The sequence below is a fragment of the Chiloscyllium punctatum genome, chromosome 38, assembly GCF_047496795.1.
Source record: "Chiloscyllium punctatum isolate Juve2018m chromosome 38, sChiPun1.3, whole genome shotgun sequence".
NCBI classification, from domain to species: Eukaryota; Metazoa; Chordata; class Chondrichthyes; order Orectolobiformes; family Hemiscylliidae; genus Chiloscyllium; species Chiloscyllium punctatum.
The window spans coordinates 54163799-54182964 of NC_092776.1; the positions used below are offsets into that span (position 1 = coordinate 54163799).

General features: G+C 43.5%; 1 protein-coding gene across 28 annotated transcripts in view; it reads right to left on the minus strand.

Annotated features, from left to right (window-relative positions):
• Positions 1-19166, minus strand: part of ank3b (ankyrin 3b) — a 716427-nt gene that overhangs the window by 8344 nt on the left and 688917 nt on the right. For 23 of the 28 annotated variants that reach the window (XM_072557889.1, XM_072557888.1, XM_072557893.1 and 20 more), the window contains 5 exons: positions 14565-14988; positions 12184-12264; positions 5196-5279; positions 4916-5047; positions 2253-2351 (listed from right to left, as the gene is read on the minus strand). In XM_072557889.1, the coding sequence (XP_072413990.1) occupies positions 2283-2351; positions 4916-5047; positions 5196-5279; positions 12184-12264; positions 14565-14988 (790 nt within the window). In that variant the 3' untranslated portion in view covers positions 2253-2282. The remainder of the gene's footprint in view (positions 1-2252; positions 2352-4915; positions 5048-5195; positions 5280-12183; positions 12265-14564; positions 14989-19166) is intronic. The other 5 variants (XM_072557891.1, XM_072557894.1, XM_072557895.1 and 2 more) reach the window with 5 other exon arrangements.

A 19166-nucleotide genomic window follows, 5' to 3' on the forward strand; every position in this document is an offset into this window, starting at 1 on the left:
CATCTGGTCAAGATCCTGTTGTAATCTGAGGTAACCCTCTTCACTGTCCACTACACCTCCAATTTTGGTGTCATCTGTAAACATACTCACTGTACCTCTTATGCTCGCATCCAAATCATTTATGTAAATGACAAAATGTAGAGGGCCCAGCACCGATCCTTGTGGCACTCCACTGGTCACAGGCCTCCAGTCTGAAAAACAACCCTCCACCACCACCCTCTGTCTTCTACCTTTGAGCCAGTTCTGTATCCAAATGGCTAGTTCTCCCTGTATTCCATGAGATCTAACCTTGCTAATCAGTCTCCCATGGGGAACCTTGTCGAACGCCTTACTGAAGTCTATATAAATCACATCTACCGCTCTGCCCTCATCAATCCTCTTTATTACTTCCTCAAAAAAACTCAAATCAAGTTTGTGAGACATGATTTCCCCACACACAAAGCCATGTTGACTATCCCTAATCAGCCCTTGCCTTTCCAAATACATGTACATCCTGTCCCTTAGGATTCCCTCCAACAACTTGCCCACCACCGACAGGCTCACTGGTCTATAGTTCCCTGGCTTGTCCTTACCACCCTTCTTAAACAGGGGCACTACGTTAGCCAACTTCCAGTCTTCTGGCACTTCACCTGTGACTATCGATGATACAAATATCTCAGTAAGAGGCACAGCAATCACTTTTCTAGCTTCCCACAGAGTTCTAGGGTTCACCTGATCAGGTCCTGGGGATTTATCCACTTTATGCATTTTAAGACATCCAGCAGTTCCTCCTCTGTAATATGGACATTTTGCAAGATGTCACCATCTATTTCTCTACTTTCCATATCTTCCATATCCTTTTCCACAGGAAATACTGATGGGGCGGCACTGCTGCCTCACAGCGCCAGAGACCTGGGTTCAATTCCTGCCTCAGGCAACTGTCTGTGTGGAGTTTGCACATTCTCCCCGTGTCTGCGTGGGTTTCCTCCGGGTACTCCGGTTTCTTCCCACACTCCAAAAATGTGCAGGTCAGGTGAACTGGCCATGCTAAATTGCCCGTAGTGTTAGGTGAAGGGGTAAATGTAGGGGAATGGGTCTGGGTGGGCTGCTCTTCAGAGGGTCGGTGTGGACTAGTTGGGCCGAAGGGCCTGTTTCCACACTGTAAGTAATCTAATCTAATCAAAATACTCATTTAGTATCCCCCCCATTTTCTGCAGCTCCACACAAAGGCCACCTTGCTGATCTTTGAGGGGCCCTATTCTCTCCCTGGTTACCCTTTTGTCCTTAATGTATTTGTAAAAACTCTTTGGATTCTCCTTAATTCTATTTGCCAAAGCTATCTCATGTCCCCTTTTTGCCCTCCTGATTTCCCTCTTAAGTATACTTCTCCTTCCTTTATATTCTTCTAAGGATTCACTCGATCTATCCTGTCTGTACCTGACATATGCTTCCTTTTTCCTAACCAAACCCTTAATTGCTTTAGTCATCCAGCATTCCCTATACCTACCAGCCTTCCCTCTCACCCTGACAGGAATATACTTTCTCTGGATTCTCATTATCTCATTTCTGAAGGCTTTTGTTGTGATTATTAGATTACCTCTAATGAAGTGGTTAGAATAAGACTAGTAAAAGAACTGGATTTCAATCTTAACCATTCTTTTCCCCAAAAACCTTTGCTTTACTGTTAAACTTTATGCAATGCTTTAAAATCATTCACAGCTTCTGCCAGTGCTCAGCCTTGTGACCTGAATTATAGATGAGGCTGCAATTGCTAACACCCTGACCAGGAGCGTGTGTAGTAGCAGTTCAAAGTGGTGTTAAAAATCATAAAAACACTTAAAAAGTGCTAAAAACAAATGAAAACATACATTGTAGAAGAGCCAAAAATAAAACAAAGTGATTTTAAAAAGAAAATCTGCTTTATATTTTGTATTCACATGCACAGGGTGATCTCAGACAGAAGCAGGTTGAGAGGAGATTTGATAGAACTTTTCATAACTTTCCAGGATTACTGAAATGGACAAGGGGGTGGGACAAACGGAGTGGGTCTAATAGAGATCCAGTATGGACAAGAGCTCTTCTGTACCACCATCATTCAGTGAAAAGCAGAACTGGCTATTTGAGAGTCACCTCTCTGTAATGACCGATGTTGTTCAATTCCACTTCAATGCAACTTGGAAGTCAGTGACTGCATTTGTTTTCTTTTCTGCTTTATACAAAATTCAAACAGTAGGTGGCACTGTCACACCGCTATTTGCGATGGATTACTGTACCTGTACCCTTTCTTGCATCTTGTCTGACCATTAATGAGTCTTCTTATCAACCTGTCTAGTCTCCTTTTTCACTCTGATAACTTTATATCCTTCAACCTGCTGAGAAAAAAAAGAAAAAAAGTGGTTGATTTATAGAGTAAGAAACAGCCCCAAGAGGTAGGATAATTACATTGCACTTTCACAAGAAACCACTGCCTTAAAGCATTAAGACATCAGAGCGAAATCAGTAAAAGGCTGTTTTAAAAATAAATGCCATACTTTATTCCCCACAAACCAGCCGGTGGCAAGGGAAAGTCCTGCAAGAGAAGTCATGAATGAGAAAGTTCAGTGCCAGAGTGTTAGAACAATCATCACACCAGGAAATCGGATTCAAAGCATCAGTAATAATCAGACTCTGCATTATTCCTGAAATGTTAAAATTCAGACGTTATTACGAATAAGAGGGGGCTCCAAACAAACGTGAGTAGGTGGCTTGTCAGCTTGTATAAAGAAGAATCGACTAACAGCACTCCAAGCAGCCATCAGCAAATTCCCAACCGCTTGAGGAATAACAAGGGATACAGGCAGAAACTCCACATTCGGATCAGATGGGTAGCAGTTCCATCATGGTGCTGGGAATCAACCGAACAGTAATTACAAAAATCTCGACGAGCGCAGGTGCAAAGCGTTACAAAGCTGGAGATTTTAAGCTGAAGCCAGGCACACTTTGTGAGGCTTGATTTGTGCAGTGGAAGCAGGTAGGTCACAAGATGAACTGAGCTGATGCCCTTCATTACATCAAGCAATTTTAGTCTCAGCGCACGCCTCAGCAAACAGCTCACTCCAACCAGGTTGAAAATCAGATACAACCACAGAATTAACAATTAGCTGCAAGGTACTAACAGGATCAATTCCCAAAATGGAATCATAGAATCCCTAATGGGCGGAAGCAGGCCATTTGGTCCATCAGGTCCACACCAACCCTCCGAAGAGCACCCCACCCAGACCTACCCCTATCCCCGTAAACCTGTATTTCCCTTAGTTAACCCACCGAGCCTGCACACCCCTGGACACTATGGGCAACTTCCTGTGGCCAATCCACCTGACCTGCACATCTTTGGGCTGTGGGAGGAAACCGGAGCAGCCGAAGGAAACCCACGCAGCCACAGAGAGAATGTGCAAACTCCACACAGACAGTCACGCAAGGGTAGAATTGAACGCTGGTTTCCGGCGCTGTGAGGCAGCTGTGCTAACCATTGAGCCACCATTAGTAATAATACTACCCTTATCCAGACTCTTCCAAACTAATTTTCTGCATGAATGAATATTATACAAAAATGTAAGGCATGGGAATAGACATGGGAATAACATTCTCCAAGCAAACTTTAAGAATGGCACCAACCAGAATTACGTTTTGTACAAATGTCAGCAATGAATAAAATGCAGAAATGTCGTCTTCAAAATACAAGTCAAACACTATTGAGTTAAGCTATTAACAAAACCTGAATGATCAAGTTCAGCAACATTACTCAGCTAAGTACGAGTAACAGTAACACTATCTGGTTAACTAAGGGCTTCAGAAACTCTAATGGGGTCACTCACAGATCCTAAAACATTCACCAGTTAACTTGCAGGTTCACAAGTAGCTAACACCCACCAGTAAATAAGAGAATCGGCAAAATAATCGAGAGGTTCAGCAACCTTAACCAGTTAACTAAAGGAATGAGCAACACTAACTGATTAAGACCATAATACACAGAAGTAGACATCGAGCCATTCAGCTCACTGAGTTTGCTGTTCAATGAATCATGGCTGATCTGATAATCCTCAACTGCACTTGCCTGCCTTTTCCCCATAGCCCTTGACTCCTTCACTGATTAAAGATCTGTCTATCTCAGCTTCAAATTTATTTCACAACCCAGCCACAGCTGCACTCTGCGGTAAAGAATTCCACAGATTCAATTAGCCTCAGAGAAAAAAAATTCCTCCTCAACTAAAAAAAATTTAGCAAATCTAACCAGTTGAGTGACTCAGCAATACAAATTGGTTAAGAATCTTTAATCCAGGAAATCGAAGTGGACAGCTCCAAGTTCCTGTTTTTTTTCCACAAGACGGAGGTTTGTTATCCCATTGCTTGTATGACTTATTTTCCAAAGACAGTGCTGCAACATATAGAATAATGACCCGATTTCAACAGACAATAGGTGCAGGAGTAGGCCATTCTGCCCTTCGATTTCCAATTGATTGAACGGCTTGCTGCTTTGGTTCCAAACACTTGCTTAGGACGAAGGTAACAAATCTGTCAAAAATTGCAGGGCTACGTGGAAAAAGCAGAGGAGTGGGTTTATGTGGCTCAGGAACGATGAACTGATCATTTTCTTGGATCAGTAATTGTCTGAGAAATGTGAATATTTTTCACTCTGCCTGCTCAGAGATTGATCTGAATAAGGACAATTTTAAAATTGAGCCTTTGTTTATCTTAACATTTTTAACACCTTCCCAAATTAAAAGTGCCCTTCGGTCCTGACAGAATGATTTCTAACTCATGGCGGGGGGGGGGTGAGGGTACGAGGGGAACTACCACCCAAGCCCCAATTCTGTCTCCAACGTGGATTTCTCATTGTTAATTTACAGCTAATCATTAATTCTGCCATTAATCTTTTTTTTCCAAAACATCTGCAAACCTCCGTTCCCATGACACCACTTCCAAAGTAGTCAGCACCATCTTCTGCACCTCGGCCTAGCCCGTGCAGATCATCATCCTCACGCTCCCTATCAGGAGACAGAACGAGTCGACTCACCACTGTCCGGGTTACCTAAAGGTAGGGATGGGATTGAAAGGAAATCAAAAAGTTAAAGGAAAGAACTGTGCTCGGTGGCTTAAGGGCCAAACCGTGCACAAGGTTAATTCAATGAGGAAAATGTTTTTTTATTCAGAAGCAGATAAAAGCTGGCCAGTATTACTTTTCTGGTGACCACATTTCCATCGTCATCGACGAACTGCTCTTGTGTGACCATCTCTCCAGGAACTTTCTTTGCGTCCTCTCCCTAAAGGATGTGAAAACGAAGGCGTCCTTTTAACAATAGGGAATAACAAAGCATTCAGCTTGGCAGAGCCACGACAATCCCTGTCCCCTGACAGTCTGATCAGTAGTGGGCTTATTCATTGGCTTTAATGCAGCTCCCATAGACCTGGGTTTATCAACCCTAAAGGATAGGCCTGATGTGATTAGATTAGATTAGATTAGATTCCCTACCGTATGGAAACAGGCCCTTCAATCCAACAAGGCAAAAGTGAAGACTGCAGATGCTGGAAACCAGAGTTTAGATCAGAGTGGTGCTGGAAAAGCACAGCAGTTCAGGCTGCATCCGAGGAGCAGAAAAATCGACGTTCTGGGTAAAATCCTTCATCAGGAACCTGATTCCTGATGAAGGGCTTTTGCCCGAAACGTCGATTTTCCTGCTCCTCGGATGCTGCCTGACCTGCTGTGCTTTTCCAGCACCACTCTGATCTAAACTTCGGTCCAACAAGTCCACGCCAACTTCCGAAGAGTAACCCACCCAGACCCATTCCCCTGACTAATGCACCTAATACTATGGGCAATTTAGCACGGCCAATTCACCTGACCTGCACATCTTTGGATTGTGGGAGGAAAGTGGAGGAAACCCACGCAGACATGGGGAGAATGTGCAAACTCCACACAGACAGTCGCCTGAGGCAGTAATCATATCTGGGTCCCTGGCACTGACAGGCAGCAATGCTAACCACTGGGGCAGCGTAGTGGCCAAGAATTAAGAGATTAATCATCAGGACACTGAAGTGAGCAATAGGTTACACACAAATAAAAAGTTATTATTAGTTTCAAAACTTGTGGGAACTAATGTAAAACTTTAAGTGCAGGTGATAGCCTCGTGGTATTATCACCAGACTATCAATCTCAAAACTCAGCTAATATTCTCGCAACCTGGGTTCAAATCCTGCCATGGCAGATGGTGAAATTTTAATTCAATTAAACAAAAGTTAAGAATCTACTGATGACCATGAAACTATTTTTTGGAAAAACCCATCTGACCCAACCAACAGAGAAGGAAACCTACCATCCTCACCTGGTCTGGCCTACATGTGACTCCAGACCCACTCCAGTGCGTCAACTACCCTCTGAAACGGCCAGGAAAACCACCCAGTTTAAGGGCAACTAGGAATGGGCAACAAATGCTGGGCAGTGTGATGCCCATGTCCCACTAGTGGGTTAAAAAAAATGCCAGGCATAGGGAAAAAAGGAGAAAGTGAGGACTGTAGCTGCTGGAGATGATGGTCAAAGTGAGTGGTACCGGAAAAGCACAGCCGGTCAGGAAGCATCCAAGGAGCAGGAGAGTCGATGTTTCGAGCATAAGCCCTTCATCAGGAATGGGGCTTGTGGCCCAAGGGGGCTGAGAGATAAATGGAAGGGGGGGTGGGGAAGGTAGCTGGGTATGTGATAGGTAGATGAAGGTGGGGGTGAAAGTGATGGGTTGGAGAGGAGGGTGGAGCGCATAGGTGGGAAGGAAGATGGACAGGTAGACAGGTCAAGGGGGTGGTGCCAAGTTGGACGTTTGGATCTGGGATAAGGTGGGGGGAGGGGAAATGGGGAAACTGGTGAAATCCACATTGATCTCGTGTGGTTGGATGGTCCCAAGGCAGAAGATGAGGTGTTCTTCTTCCAGGCATCGGGTAGCAAGAGTTTGGTGGTGGAGTCAACCCAGGACTTGCATATCCTTGGAGGAGTGAGACAGGGAGTTCAAGTGCTCAGCCACAGGGCAGTGGGGGTATTTTGTGCGTGTGTCCCAGAGATGTTCTCTGGGGAGAAAAGGCCCTATTTAATCAAAAGACAAGAATCATTCATTCACGAAGCGCAAAGCCCGTTCACATCCTGATTGATGATGCCTCATAAATGATGGTCTTATTGAGGAGTAAGAGCAGTGGGTTAGCATAGCTCAAGACAATGTCCAACCAAAGATGGCAACCCTGCCCTTGTCTAACTTGTCCATCCACAAGTCATTTAGCTTTGAGTTTGATTGAGTTGAGATTGAAATTGGCAGATTTGACAGGGACTCATTGTCACTCAGCAGTGACTTGAGACTCTCTCCTTCCTCTCTCTCTCTCACTCACTCAAGAGAGCGGCTGCTTGAATGATTCTTCATGTTTCCGGTACTAATGGGGTGCTGCAGCTCCTTGGACTTGAGTGGCCAGCTTGTGTGAACAGGGTAGTACCACGGTGTAAGCAATCCGTGCGCCAGCATTCTCGTTGCTGTTTAACTAAGGGGAGGACTTTGGGGTGGGACAAAGATGTAGTCCATCTAACTTACTGGATTTCACTGCAATCCCAAACATTTTCATTTTCTTTGACTTGGGCATGCGTTTATTTTGTAATTTCTTCTTGAATGATTCAGCTGGAGACGAAGTAACATTGGACCCCTCCTCCTCATCTGTACTTTTCTTATTCCCCCCTTTCGCAGTCCTTGGAGACCATGCTGGTTCCATGCCGGATACTGAGAGAATACCCTGCTCCCCACCCCACCACCTCCCCCATCTTAATTCTGAGGCAGTGCAGACTCCATCTCAATCAAGGCTACATGGAGACTTTCACTGAAGACCAGGCCATAATGCCGCTGGGACCAGGACCCTCAGCCACCCTCCTGTGTGAGGTACTGCAGCCCGTGAATGGGAAGGCCCATGGTAATTTGTTATGGTTAATGATCAACAGAAAGAAGGGACTGATTAAGTATCCTGAGCACATATAAAGAGAGACTGCTGGGTCACTGGCTATAGATAGGAGGCAATACTGTACTGTGTAAATAAACCAACTTTTGAGAAAAGGATTCGTATTTATTTTCATACATTATCATCTAGCTTGGGATCCATTTATCAGTTATTAATGAATAACCTCGTGCTCTGAAGGGCAAAAAAAGTAATCTTTATAAATGAATTTGGCACATCTTTATAACATCCAAAGTACTCATGGTGTGGTGCATCACGACAGCAAAAATATTGTTAAATGCCATGCGTTAATTCAAAGAGTAGACTGGCTCAAAATTTGTTCATTCAAACCAAACATTCACACGAGCACAAACAAAATCAGGTTATTACAGACCGTTAATGTTTCAAAATGTACAGAACAATCTTTTTTGGAGCAGTTTCATTTCCAACACCAGAAGATGAGGACAGAAGACAATCAGAAGAGGAGCCATTAATGGGACAGACACAGAAGTCAGCTTCTTCCTCAAGCTTCACTGTTAAGGATTGGTTTAGCTTCACATGGTTCTGCTCTTTCTAACCAGGTCACACCCAAAGAAAAACCACAGTGAGGTCAATAAAGGTTATACACCATCCAAAATAAGAATATAGCCATGGTTACAGCATATTTCTGATGGACAGACAGTTTGAGGGACACAAAGAGTGGGACTAGAGTGGGACTCCCATCACACTGCTCCCGCACCCCCTACCTCAGATACATACACACACACACACCCACACCCAAAGGCAGGTGTATAAAACAAGAGCTTCATTTTCCTGTTTTCCCTCGCTACTGTTCCCTCACACAGACAACGTATGAGAGCAGGAACATCTCAGCACTTTTGATCAGCTCAATAGCTCTTCAGCATCTCAATCAGATAATGGACACATTCGATCGCCCAAACAGATTACATTCATAATCAACCCTGGAAATGGCAGAGACTGACAGGAGACCTGGTTTTAATTGGGATGTGAAATAAAAACAGAGAAGCGCTGGAGGAATTCAGCAGGTCTGACAGCATCTGTGGGGAGAGAAACAAGAGTTAACACCTCAAGTTATGGAAACCTTCCATCAGAACGGAAAATAAAAGGTCTCTCTGGCTCCAGAACCCTGGTTTTAATTCAAATCTCCAGCATCCGCAGTATTTTGCTTTGACTTTGACTGGGTTGAGATTGAAATTGGCAGATTTGACAGGGACTCATTGTGAATGTATGTTCTCATTTACAAATGAAACATAGCAATAATCAGATATGACCCACCAACCATTTTGCTAACCTAACTAAGGAGCCTTGTAAGAAAGGGTAGAGTTCATCCTGAATCTTTGAAAATTCTGCTTTGGTGGAATTTCAAAAAGTGATTCTACAAACAATATACAAACAAATGCCCATTCTTAGCTTCCTCACTTATACAATCATCTTCCTCACAAAAAGATACATACTGATACACACTCACACTGTCATGACAACATAAATATGGACTATTGATCTTGAATCCTATCATCTGATTCAACATGTGGAACTTGCAACGACTGAAATGGTTTTTAAAAAGGAACCAAAAACACTGACTTCCAGTGGTCATCTGACTGCACAGGGTGGCCACACTTTTTGTCGCCAATGTCCATTAGACAACCTGAGATGAAATTAATATTCTCTCTTCCTCTGTCCCCACCCCCTCACACCAAGGCAATGAAACCAGTCCATGCTCTCGCTCGAAGGTGTGAGAAGGTCCTCATATCTGATGGTCATCACCATGAGAGTCTTCATATGCTGGAGACTGTGTGTAGACTGAAGACACAACCAGCTTTTATTTCATGGAACTCCTTTGGGGACAAAAAATGGGGAGATGGATTTGGACTGCAGCAGGCTGGAAATGGCTCGCTCTCACTCTCTGTCTCTCGAGGAGGAAAGCCCAATGACCACATTGTCTCGAAAGAAACACAAGGGAACCAGAACTTAAAAGGCGACTGCAACATTCAATCCTGTTAGTGGTCAAAGACCAACCAAACAGTGGTCTCAGGTTAAAACATTAAGCCTCAGCGGACACCCAAAATAATGTATATATTCATAAGCTTTCTCTTTTGCAGGACATTATCCGCATTTTAAGTTTGTACGGGTGCATGAGTGACCATGTCCAAATGCCATATGCTTGACATTGTGTCTTTCTCATTTTTTCCAGATTAGCAGGTAACAAAGTTGCTTCTTTTTCACTCAAGAAAAGCTTGTAAGTTTTTTTGCTGTTTCTGGTAAAAATAGCTAACTGCATTTTAAATCAGAAAGTTATAACCGTGAGTGAAGATGAAGTTAATGTGACTGACAAGGGAGATCAAAAAGGGCTGATTCACCCCGTATCACACACTCTCTCACATACACACACAGAGCCAGCATACTGTGATACCCACACACTGACACCCACCAACAGTACACCATGACACACTCACACTGACAGTACACTGTGAGACCCACGTTGACAAATACTTCCATTTCAGCCAAATCCAACAATTCCATCTGATTGATCTACTTCATCATTTTGAACTCCACTCCCCCATTGTTCCTAACAGGGTTCCATCTGGTCCAGTTTACAGCGTGCACTGAGAGGATCCTCTCCCAATCCCTCACTGTGCACCAGGGTACTTGATAAACACTGAGCTCCTGTGAGACTGAGCTCAAATCAGCAAACACCACAGCTTGATTGGTGGGAGGAGGGTGTGCCACTGATCAAAAATCAAACTCTCGGTGCTCCACTCTACTTTATGTTCCAACGTATGATCACTTCTGGTCCATAGCTAATACCAGCATAGCTCAAGGGGTATGAAAAAAACCCAGCTAGCAGGGAGATCTGATTGGAGACATACAGCAAGTCTGGCAGCATGTGCGGAGAGAGAAACAGAGCTAATGTTCCGAGTCCATGACGTTTTTCAAGAAGTTATATTGGAGTCAAAAAATTAACTGTTTTCGTTCCTCACAGATGCTGCCTGACCTGTTGTGTTTCCTCAGCGCTTTGTTTTTATTCAGATTTCCGGCAAACGTTGGATTTTAGCTTTTATCAAATCATTAAAATGGATTAAGGCTGCAGCGCATGAGAACAGGAGAGGGTCAGAATCCATTCATGATTTGCACACAGCCAAATGACGGCAAACATTGCTAAATAGTGGGGTTACATTGTCCTTGGACTAGTCATAGAGTCACACAGCACAGAAACAGACCTTTCCGTCCAACTCGTCCATGCCGACCAGATATCCTAAACTGATCTCGTCCCATTTGCTAGCACTTGGCCCATATCCCTCTAAACCATTCCTATACATATACCCATCCAGCTGCCTTTTAAATGTTGCAATTGTACCAGCCTCCACCACTTCCTCTGGCAGCTCATTCCATACACGTACCACCCTCTCTGTGTGAAAAAGTTGCTCTTTAGGTCCCTTTTAAATCTTTCCCCTATCACCCTAAACCAATGCCCTCTAGTTTTAGACTCCCATACTTAGAGGAAAAGACCTTGACTATTCACCCTCTCTATGCCCCTCATGGTTTTATAAACCTCTATAAGGTCACCCCTCTGCCTCCTGATGCTTCATGGAAAAAGGCCCCAGCCTATTCAGCCTCTCCCTATAACTCAATCACTCCAACCCTGGCAACATCCCTGTAAATCTTTTCTACCCTTTCAAGTTTCACATCTTTCCTATAGCAGGGAGACCAGAACTGAATGTAGTATTTTAAAAGTGGCCTAACTAGTGAAGGCCCAGGGTCCTGTTCATTATCGATAGCAAGTAAGCATGCATAGATATAGAGCAAGGACCACTATTCTAGACTACGATGTCTACAGTAATCAAACTCATTGCTTGAACTCATAATTGAAGAATGACTGGTGGGTTTAGGTACTAGAAAGTGCAGGTCTGAGGGCAAAATCCAGCCAAGGAGAAATAACCTTGAGAAAATTGGAGAAGGTTAGCAGCAGTTTCACCAAGCACAGCTGGAAAGACAATCACCATAAACATTGAGATCATTGCAATTTAGTGCACTGTTCATCAACACACACACAACTCATCAAACCAATCCATCGCATGAAAGCCATGCTCAAAATTAGCAAGCTAAAGACATAGAAAACTGGAGAACACCAAGCAAGTACACAGCAAATAATCCAACCCGTTCTCAAAGCCAGGCTGAACTCAGCAGACCAGATACCTTCAGAATCACCTTGCGGCGAGTCACCCTGGTGGTGATAATCTCCTCCTCATCCGAACTAGTCTCGCTTTCCCCAAGTTCCTGATTGATGCATTTTAGCACATTACATTAGGAGCTGGCATTGTAACATGGTATCTGACATGGGCAGATGCACTTGCTTTAAGTCAATGAGAACTAGCTGGCATTATCACCACTTATCACTGACATGTCATTAGGCACGGGGTCTTTCCAAACATGTCGCGTCACTTGGCACTTTGCACTCCCTAGCCAATATTCCCTTTACAGGACTGGCTTATATACAAAGCTGCCAAAATAACACAGCAATTCTCTCAATCACTTGCAAGGTAACTCAATATTTATCTTAAACCTAAATATTTTACAATCTTAGCTGCTTCTTTCATTTAAAGTCGCTTCTCTTCTTATTTCTGATCCACCTTCTGGAGGCAAGGGACTAAATGGTTTCTTTAGATAAGGGAATCTAATCTTTTCCATTTGAAGTGATAACTGGAATATCGTGTACTGTATTCTTCATGCTTGGAAAGAAACCATTGACTTATTTCGGAAGAGAAGCTCTGTTAGTTTTTGAACTGGGAGGTTAAGATTTAAACACAATTTCACACATTTTTGGGTACAATTTTATTCAGTTTAAACTATGCACTCATTAAGAAAACAACTTACACATTCAATAGTGTAAAGGGAAGGAATGTGGCCAAAGTGAGACCTACAATGCACCATGAAGATATCTAAATTAAAATCTTTCTCACTGTCCCTCAGTTTAAGTTGGATATATGCATTGACCTGAATCTTTGTTTAAGGGTTATACAATCCACATGGATTGTGGTGCTGGAAAAGCACAGCAGCGCAGGCAGCATCCGATGAGCAGGAGAGTCGACATTTCGATGCCCGTGATGAAGGGCTTATGCCCGAAATATTGATTTTCCTGATCCTTGGATCCTGCCTGACCTGCTGTGTTTTTCCAGCACCACATTCTCGACTCTGATCTCCAGCATCTGCAGCCCTCACTTTCGCCCATTCCATACAGAACCCCTGTGTTGCAGATTCAATGCAGGAAATGATGCCATTGGAAGGAAACCAAGTAATTTCATTGCCGATGACAACAAAATGCAAAGAAGAATAATCCTGCCATACCATGAATAGATTATCCAACAGTGTATACCTACACTGTATACCTCTATCTACAATGTGTGTTAGGTCTTGTAATTTTCAAAAGACAGGACCTCACTTTGATTTGAGCCCCAAGTAATGGTAAATATCCTTTGAGCATAAAGCAGTACAACATATTGGATTACTCATGTTTCTTCAATTCTTAATCCTAATGTTGGACGTTAAGTCTGAACTAAATTAACCAAAAACTCTGGGGATCACTGTTAAAGTAAACCTTTAATGTCAATCATTGGATGCACAGAATAGAGATGCTGAATATTCTCCTCCAGTCACTGGGTAGCAGTTTAAAACTATTGAATTGCTTGCTCGTACACTTCGGGAGGCAGTTGAGTGGCTAACATCGAGAAAGGATTATCTGTTTCCTTAGTGACTTTCTGTGGTAATGCTCCATCTGCGTCCAGAACACAGATCCTTGAGTGGAACAAAGGGGGTGGAGGATTGAGAGACAGGGTGGAGATGTGAGGAAAGCAGAATATAATAATTCATAGAATCCCTATTGTATGGAAACAGGCCATTTGGCCCAACAAGTCCATACCAATCCTTCGAAGGGCATCCCACCCAGATCCATCTCCGTGTAACTCAACTTCTTCCCATGGCTAACACACTCAACCTGAACACTATGGGGAGTTTAGCACAGCCAATCTACCCTAACCTGCACATCTTTGACTACGGGAGGAAACCAAAGCACTCAGCGGAAACCCACGCAGACACGGGGAGAATGTGCAAACTCCAGACAGTTGCCGTGAATCTGGAATCGAACCCAGGTCCCTGGCGCTGTGAGGCAGCAGTGCTAACCACTGAGCCACTGGGCTGTCAAAAAAGGGCAAAGAGGGTTCCAGGTTTGAATCTAATCTTTTTGTTTTACTTTGTATTCAAGTTATATGATCATGTATTCACCATTTTTGATATGTTATCATCACTTTCCTCTCACTTTAATCAAGTATCATACCACCTTTGTCATGGAAAATTAGCTTTGCTTCTATTGGATAAAATGTATGAAGTGAGAAGTGAAACTGGGAAGGGAAGGGTTGTCTGATATCAGTGGTGAATAACAACAATACAAAACCAGCCATTGGGAAGGAAGAAAATACAGCCTGTAAGCAAGATGAACAAAAACCCAGTCATCCAAGAGGTGGTTAAATTAATTTACCAATTAAAATATATATTGTCACACAGATGAAGGGAAGTTACATCACCTGAGCTTTGTGTTCTGCTGGTGAGGAACCATCATCCCTGAAGTTTGGTCCTGATTTAAGGACCTCTGATGACCAACTTGTTTTTCTCTCACTGCTGAACAGAGGGCTTCCGTGCTCGTCCACACCCAGTCGCCTTGTCTCTGCCAGGTCTTTCTGCAATTCCGTCGCGGGCTCTGTCTGTTCTGTGATTAGCACCGAACGCTTCTGGACCTTTCCATTTAGTGTTTTTCTGTCTTGTGTCGTTACGGGCAGGTCGTTGGCCACCTCGTGAATCAAAGGCCCCGCTGTAGCATGGCCTGACTCTCTCTGACGGTCCAACCTATGTGCATCGTGGTCGCCATTTTCCTTAGGCTTTAGAACCTGTCCTTTCATGTGAAACATCACGGACGCAGCCAGATCATTCTTGATTCGTTGTTCTTGGAGGCTGCAAAACAGGAGAATAATGGTCAAATATCCTTTGAATGTAAAGCAGTACAACATGTTGGATAACTCATGTTTGTTCAATTTTCAATCCTCATGCTGGACATTAAGTCTGAACTAAATTATACAAAAACTCTGGGGATTTGGGCATTGCTGTTAAAGTAAATATTTAATGCCCATCATTGGATGCACAGAGTAGAGATGCTGAACATTCTCCTTCAGTCACTGGGTAGCAATTTACAACAATTAAGTGGCTTGCCGGTACACTTCAGGAGGCAGTTAAGTGGCCAAAATCATGTGTAGGTAAGATCGAGGAGACATTGAGATGGTGGAAGACACCCACCAATGTCTCCCCATGAGTTTTGATGATTTGTAGCCTCATATCCAGTATTCAGATTCTGCATTCAGATTCTCAAACTGCCAGACAGAGTTTACGCACCTGCTCTCTGACATGACCTCCACACAATTCCCAACACAAACCGATCTGTAGGACTTCGCAAGTTTATATTCAATTCCTGCACTCGGTAACCAAAGGAGCAATCAGTTATCCTCTGACTATGAGTGGAGAAGCAGGGAGAAGGAGTGGGAAATGATTGAGTCAACCTTTCTGAGTTTTCGGTCAGAGGAATAGATATCAGTAATTTGGATGCTTTGATGAAGATTTCATACTTAATACTATTTTCAGGACTTTGGATTTGAAGATTTGTGGAGAAACAGATTGATTTTAAATTCGGTGGACAACTGGATTGTCACTTTGAACATTCTCTTTTAAGAAAGTATTTGTTGGAAACCACAGGGTTCCAATAAATTGCTGCACCTCATGCTCAGAAGTCACCTGCTAGGACTTCCTGACAGCCAGTTTCTGTTTGAACAGTGTTTAGGAGGCAGTTGGAGTTAATGTCCAGCCTGATGAAAGACGAACATCCCAGCTCAGCGCTCCTGTTTCTAAAAGGCATCCTTTGTGGTGCATCCAGCGTTGTGCCTGAAAAATTGATCAAGCGGTGAGATGCCTCAAACGTCTACGAACAAACACCACATCCGTTTTGCTTTCAAGACCTAATCATTATTGGGCCAAACGCGTTTGTCTCCAAAGTGGGTGTGCGGCAGGGTTGTGTGCACTTGTGTATGTGTGGGTGCACGTGTGTGTTTATGTGGGTGCACGTGTGTGTATGTGTGGGTGTGTGTGTCTCATTTCATGTTGCAAACATTGGACCAGTGGCACCACAGGGAGGCAGTACTTCAATCTCAGTTGTGATAATACAGGGGCCATCCTCAATTCCCCATTCATCACAGGCCTGGCTGCACATATACAACTGCAAGCACATAAAGGCCCAAAAAGGTGCATGAAACTAATACCTCCTTCCCATTAAATAGAGATTACCAGTTTTGAGTGCTTTGGAATTTTGACACTATGATTATTGCTGATTCCTCCTCTCGTTGGGACAGAGTAAGTTGCATTTCCATATCTTGCTGAGGATGCTGTTTTCTTACTGTCAGTGGCACATGGGGCAGAGGGTTGTTTAACAAGTGACTTGCTCAAGTAGAGCTCTCACAGGCTAATTTATGTATCGAATAAAACATATAGATCCACAATGTTTCAAAAATCTTATTTTCAGCTATTAGCCTTTTTACACCTTTGATGACACTTACTCTGTTTTAAAATTCCAAACCCACATTTATCATGGAGACTGCTTATTGTAATAAGTTAAAAATCACACAACACTAGGTTATAGTCCAACAGGTTTAATTGGAAGCACACTAGCTTTCAGAGCGACGCTCCTTCATCAGGTGATAGTGGAGGGCTCAATCCTAACACAGAATTTATAGCAAAAATTTACAGTGTGATGTAACTGAAATTATACATTGAAAAATTGATTGTCTGTTAAGCCTTTCATCTGTTAGAATACTGTGATAGTTTCTCTTCTTTCATGTGTAAGTCACAGAACCCTTTTTTTAAAGTTGCATTCTCGGGTTAGCTGTTAACAATGGTGATAGCTAGACAATATGTTGAAAGTGTTAGCCCCCTGTGTTCTCTGTCTATGACCTGATGTTTAGATTGATTCTAATCTAAAAAGTGAGATTAACGGAGTTTTATATAAATTCATGTAGTTTTTGAGCTCAGAGTTCTACATGAATGCATCCAATTTTTGAGCATAGTACAATGTAACTCTGCAAGTACAAATTCACCCAACAAAATATATGTGTGCATGTGGGTACTGTGCATCAGTACTCAACACCAACAACTGCCAATCTCCAAACACCTTCCTACAACTCATCCGCTTTATCCCTGATCACAACGTCTTCATCTTTGACAACCAGTTCTTCATCCAGACACATGGAACAGCCATGGGGACCAAATTTGCACCCCAATATGCCAACATTTTTATGCACAGGTTCGAACAAGACTTCTTCTCTACGCAGGATCTCCAACCAACATTGTATACCAGGTACATTGATGACATTTTCTTCCTCTGGACCCATGGCGAGGAGTCACTGATAAAACTACACTGACATCAACAAGTTTCATCCCACCATCAACCTCACCATGGACTACTCTCATTCTTGGACACATGTGTCTCCACCGAGAATGGACACCTCAGCACCACACTCTACCGCAAACCCACAGACAACCTCACAATGCTACACTTCTCCAGCTTCCACCCAAAACATATTAAAACAGCCATCCCCTATGGACAAGAACTACACATACACCGGATCTGCTCAATGAAGAGGAACGTGATAGACACCTGGAAGTACTCTAGGATGCCCTCACAAGAACAGGGTATGATGCTCAACTCAGTTCCGACGTGCCACAGCAAGGAACCGTAATGACCTTCTCAGGAGACGGACACGTGCTGCAACCGACAGGGCACTCTTCGTTGTTCAGTATTTCCCAGGAGCTGAAAAACTACGTCATGTTCTTCGTGGCCTACAACACATTATCAATGAGGATGAGCACCTCACCAAGACCTTCCCCACACCTCCACTACTTGCCTTTAAACAACTGCCAAATCTCAAACAGATCGTTGTTCGTAGCAGGCTGCCCGGCTCTCAGGACAACTCCATACAACCCAACCCTGTCATGGTAGGCGCTGCAAGACGTGTCAGAGTGTGGACATAGATACCACCATTACGCATAGAGACACCTTCCACCTTGTACATGGCAGGTACTCATGTGACTAAGCCAATATCGTCTCTCTTATATGTTGCAGGCAAGGATGCCCGGAGGCATGGTACATTGGGGAAACTGAGCAAAGGCTACGACAATGGATGAATGGGCACCACACAACAATCAACAGTCAGGAGGGTTCCCTCCCAGTTGGGGAACACTTCATGGGCCAGGACATTCAGCTTCGGACCTTCGGGTGACCATCTCCAAGGTGGACTTTGGGACAGGCAGCAGAGAAAAGTGGCCGAGCAGAGGCTGATAGCTAAGTTCGGTACCCATAGGGAGGGTCTCAACCGGGATCTTGGATTCATGTCACATTACAGGTGACCACCATTGCACTATACACACACACAGGTACTCCTACACACACACACACTCACACACACGGACACACATATACACAGATGCGCACACAGACACCCACACACACCCTTACAGACACACACACTCCCACACATGCACCCCCTCACAGACTTAAGACACTCTGCACTCACTACACACACACACATACACTTTCTCACACTCACAACCCCCATCCCAGACAGACACACACAGACAAAAGACCCACATGCACACATATATTTTGTGGGGTGAATTTGTACTTGCAGAGTTACATTGTACTTTGCTCAAAAACTGCATGCATTCATGTAGAACTCTGAGCTCAAAACTGCATGAATTTATGTAAAACTCTGTTATCTCACTCTTTAGATTAGAATCAATCTAAGCATCATGGCATAGACAGAGAACACAGGGGGCCAACACCTTCAACATATTGTCCAGCTATCACCATTGTTAACAGCTAACCCGAGAATGCAACTTTAAAAAAAAAAGGTTTTGTGATTTACACATGAAAGAAGTGAAACTATCACTGTATTCTTACAGATGAAAGGCTTAACAGACAATCAATTTTTCAATGTATAATTTCAGTTAGATCACACTGTAAATTTTTGCTGTAAATTCTGTGTTAGGGTTGAGCCCTCCACTATCACCTGATGAAGGAGCGTCGCTCCGAA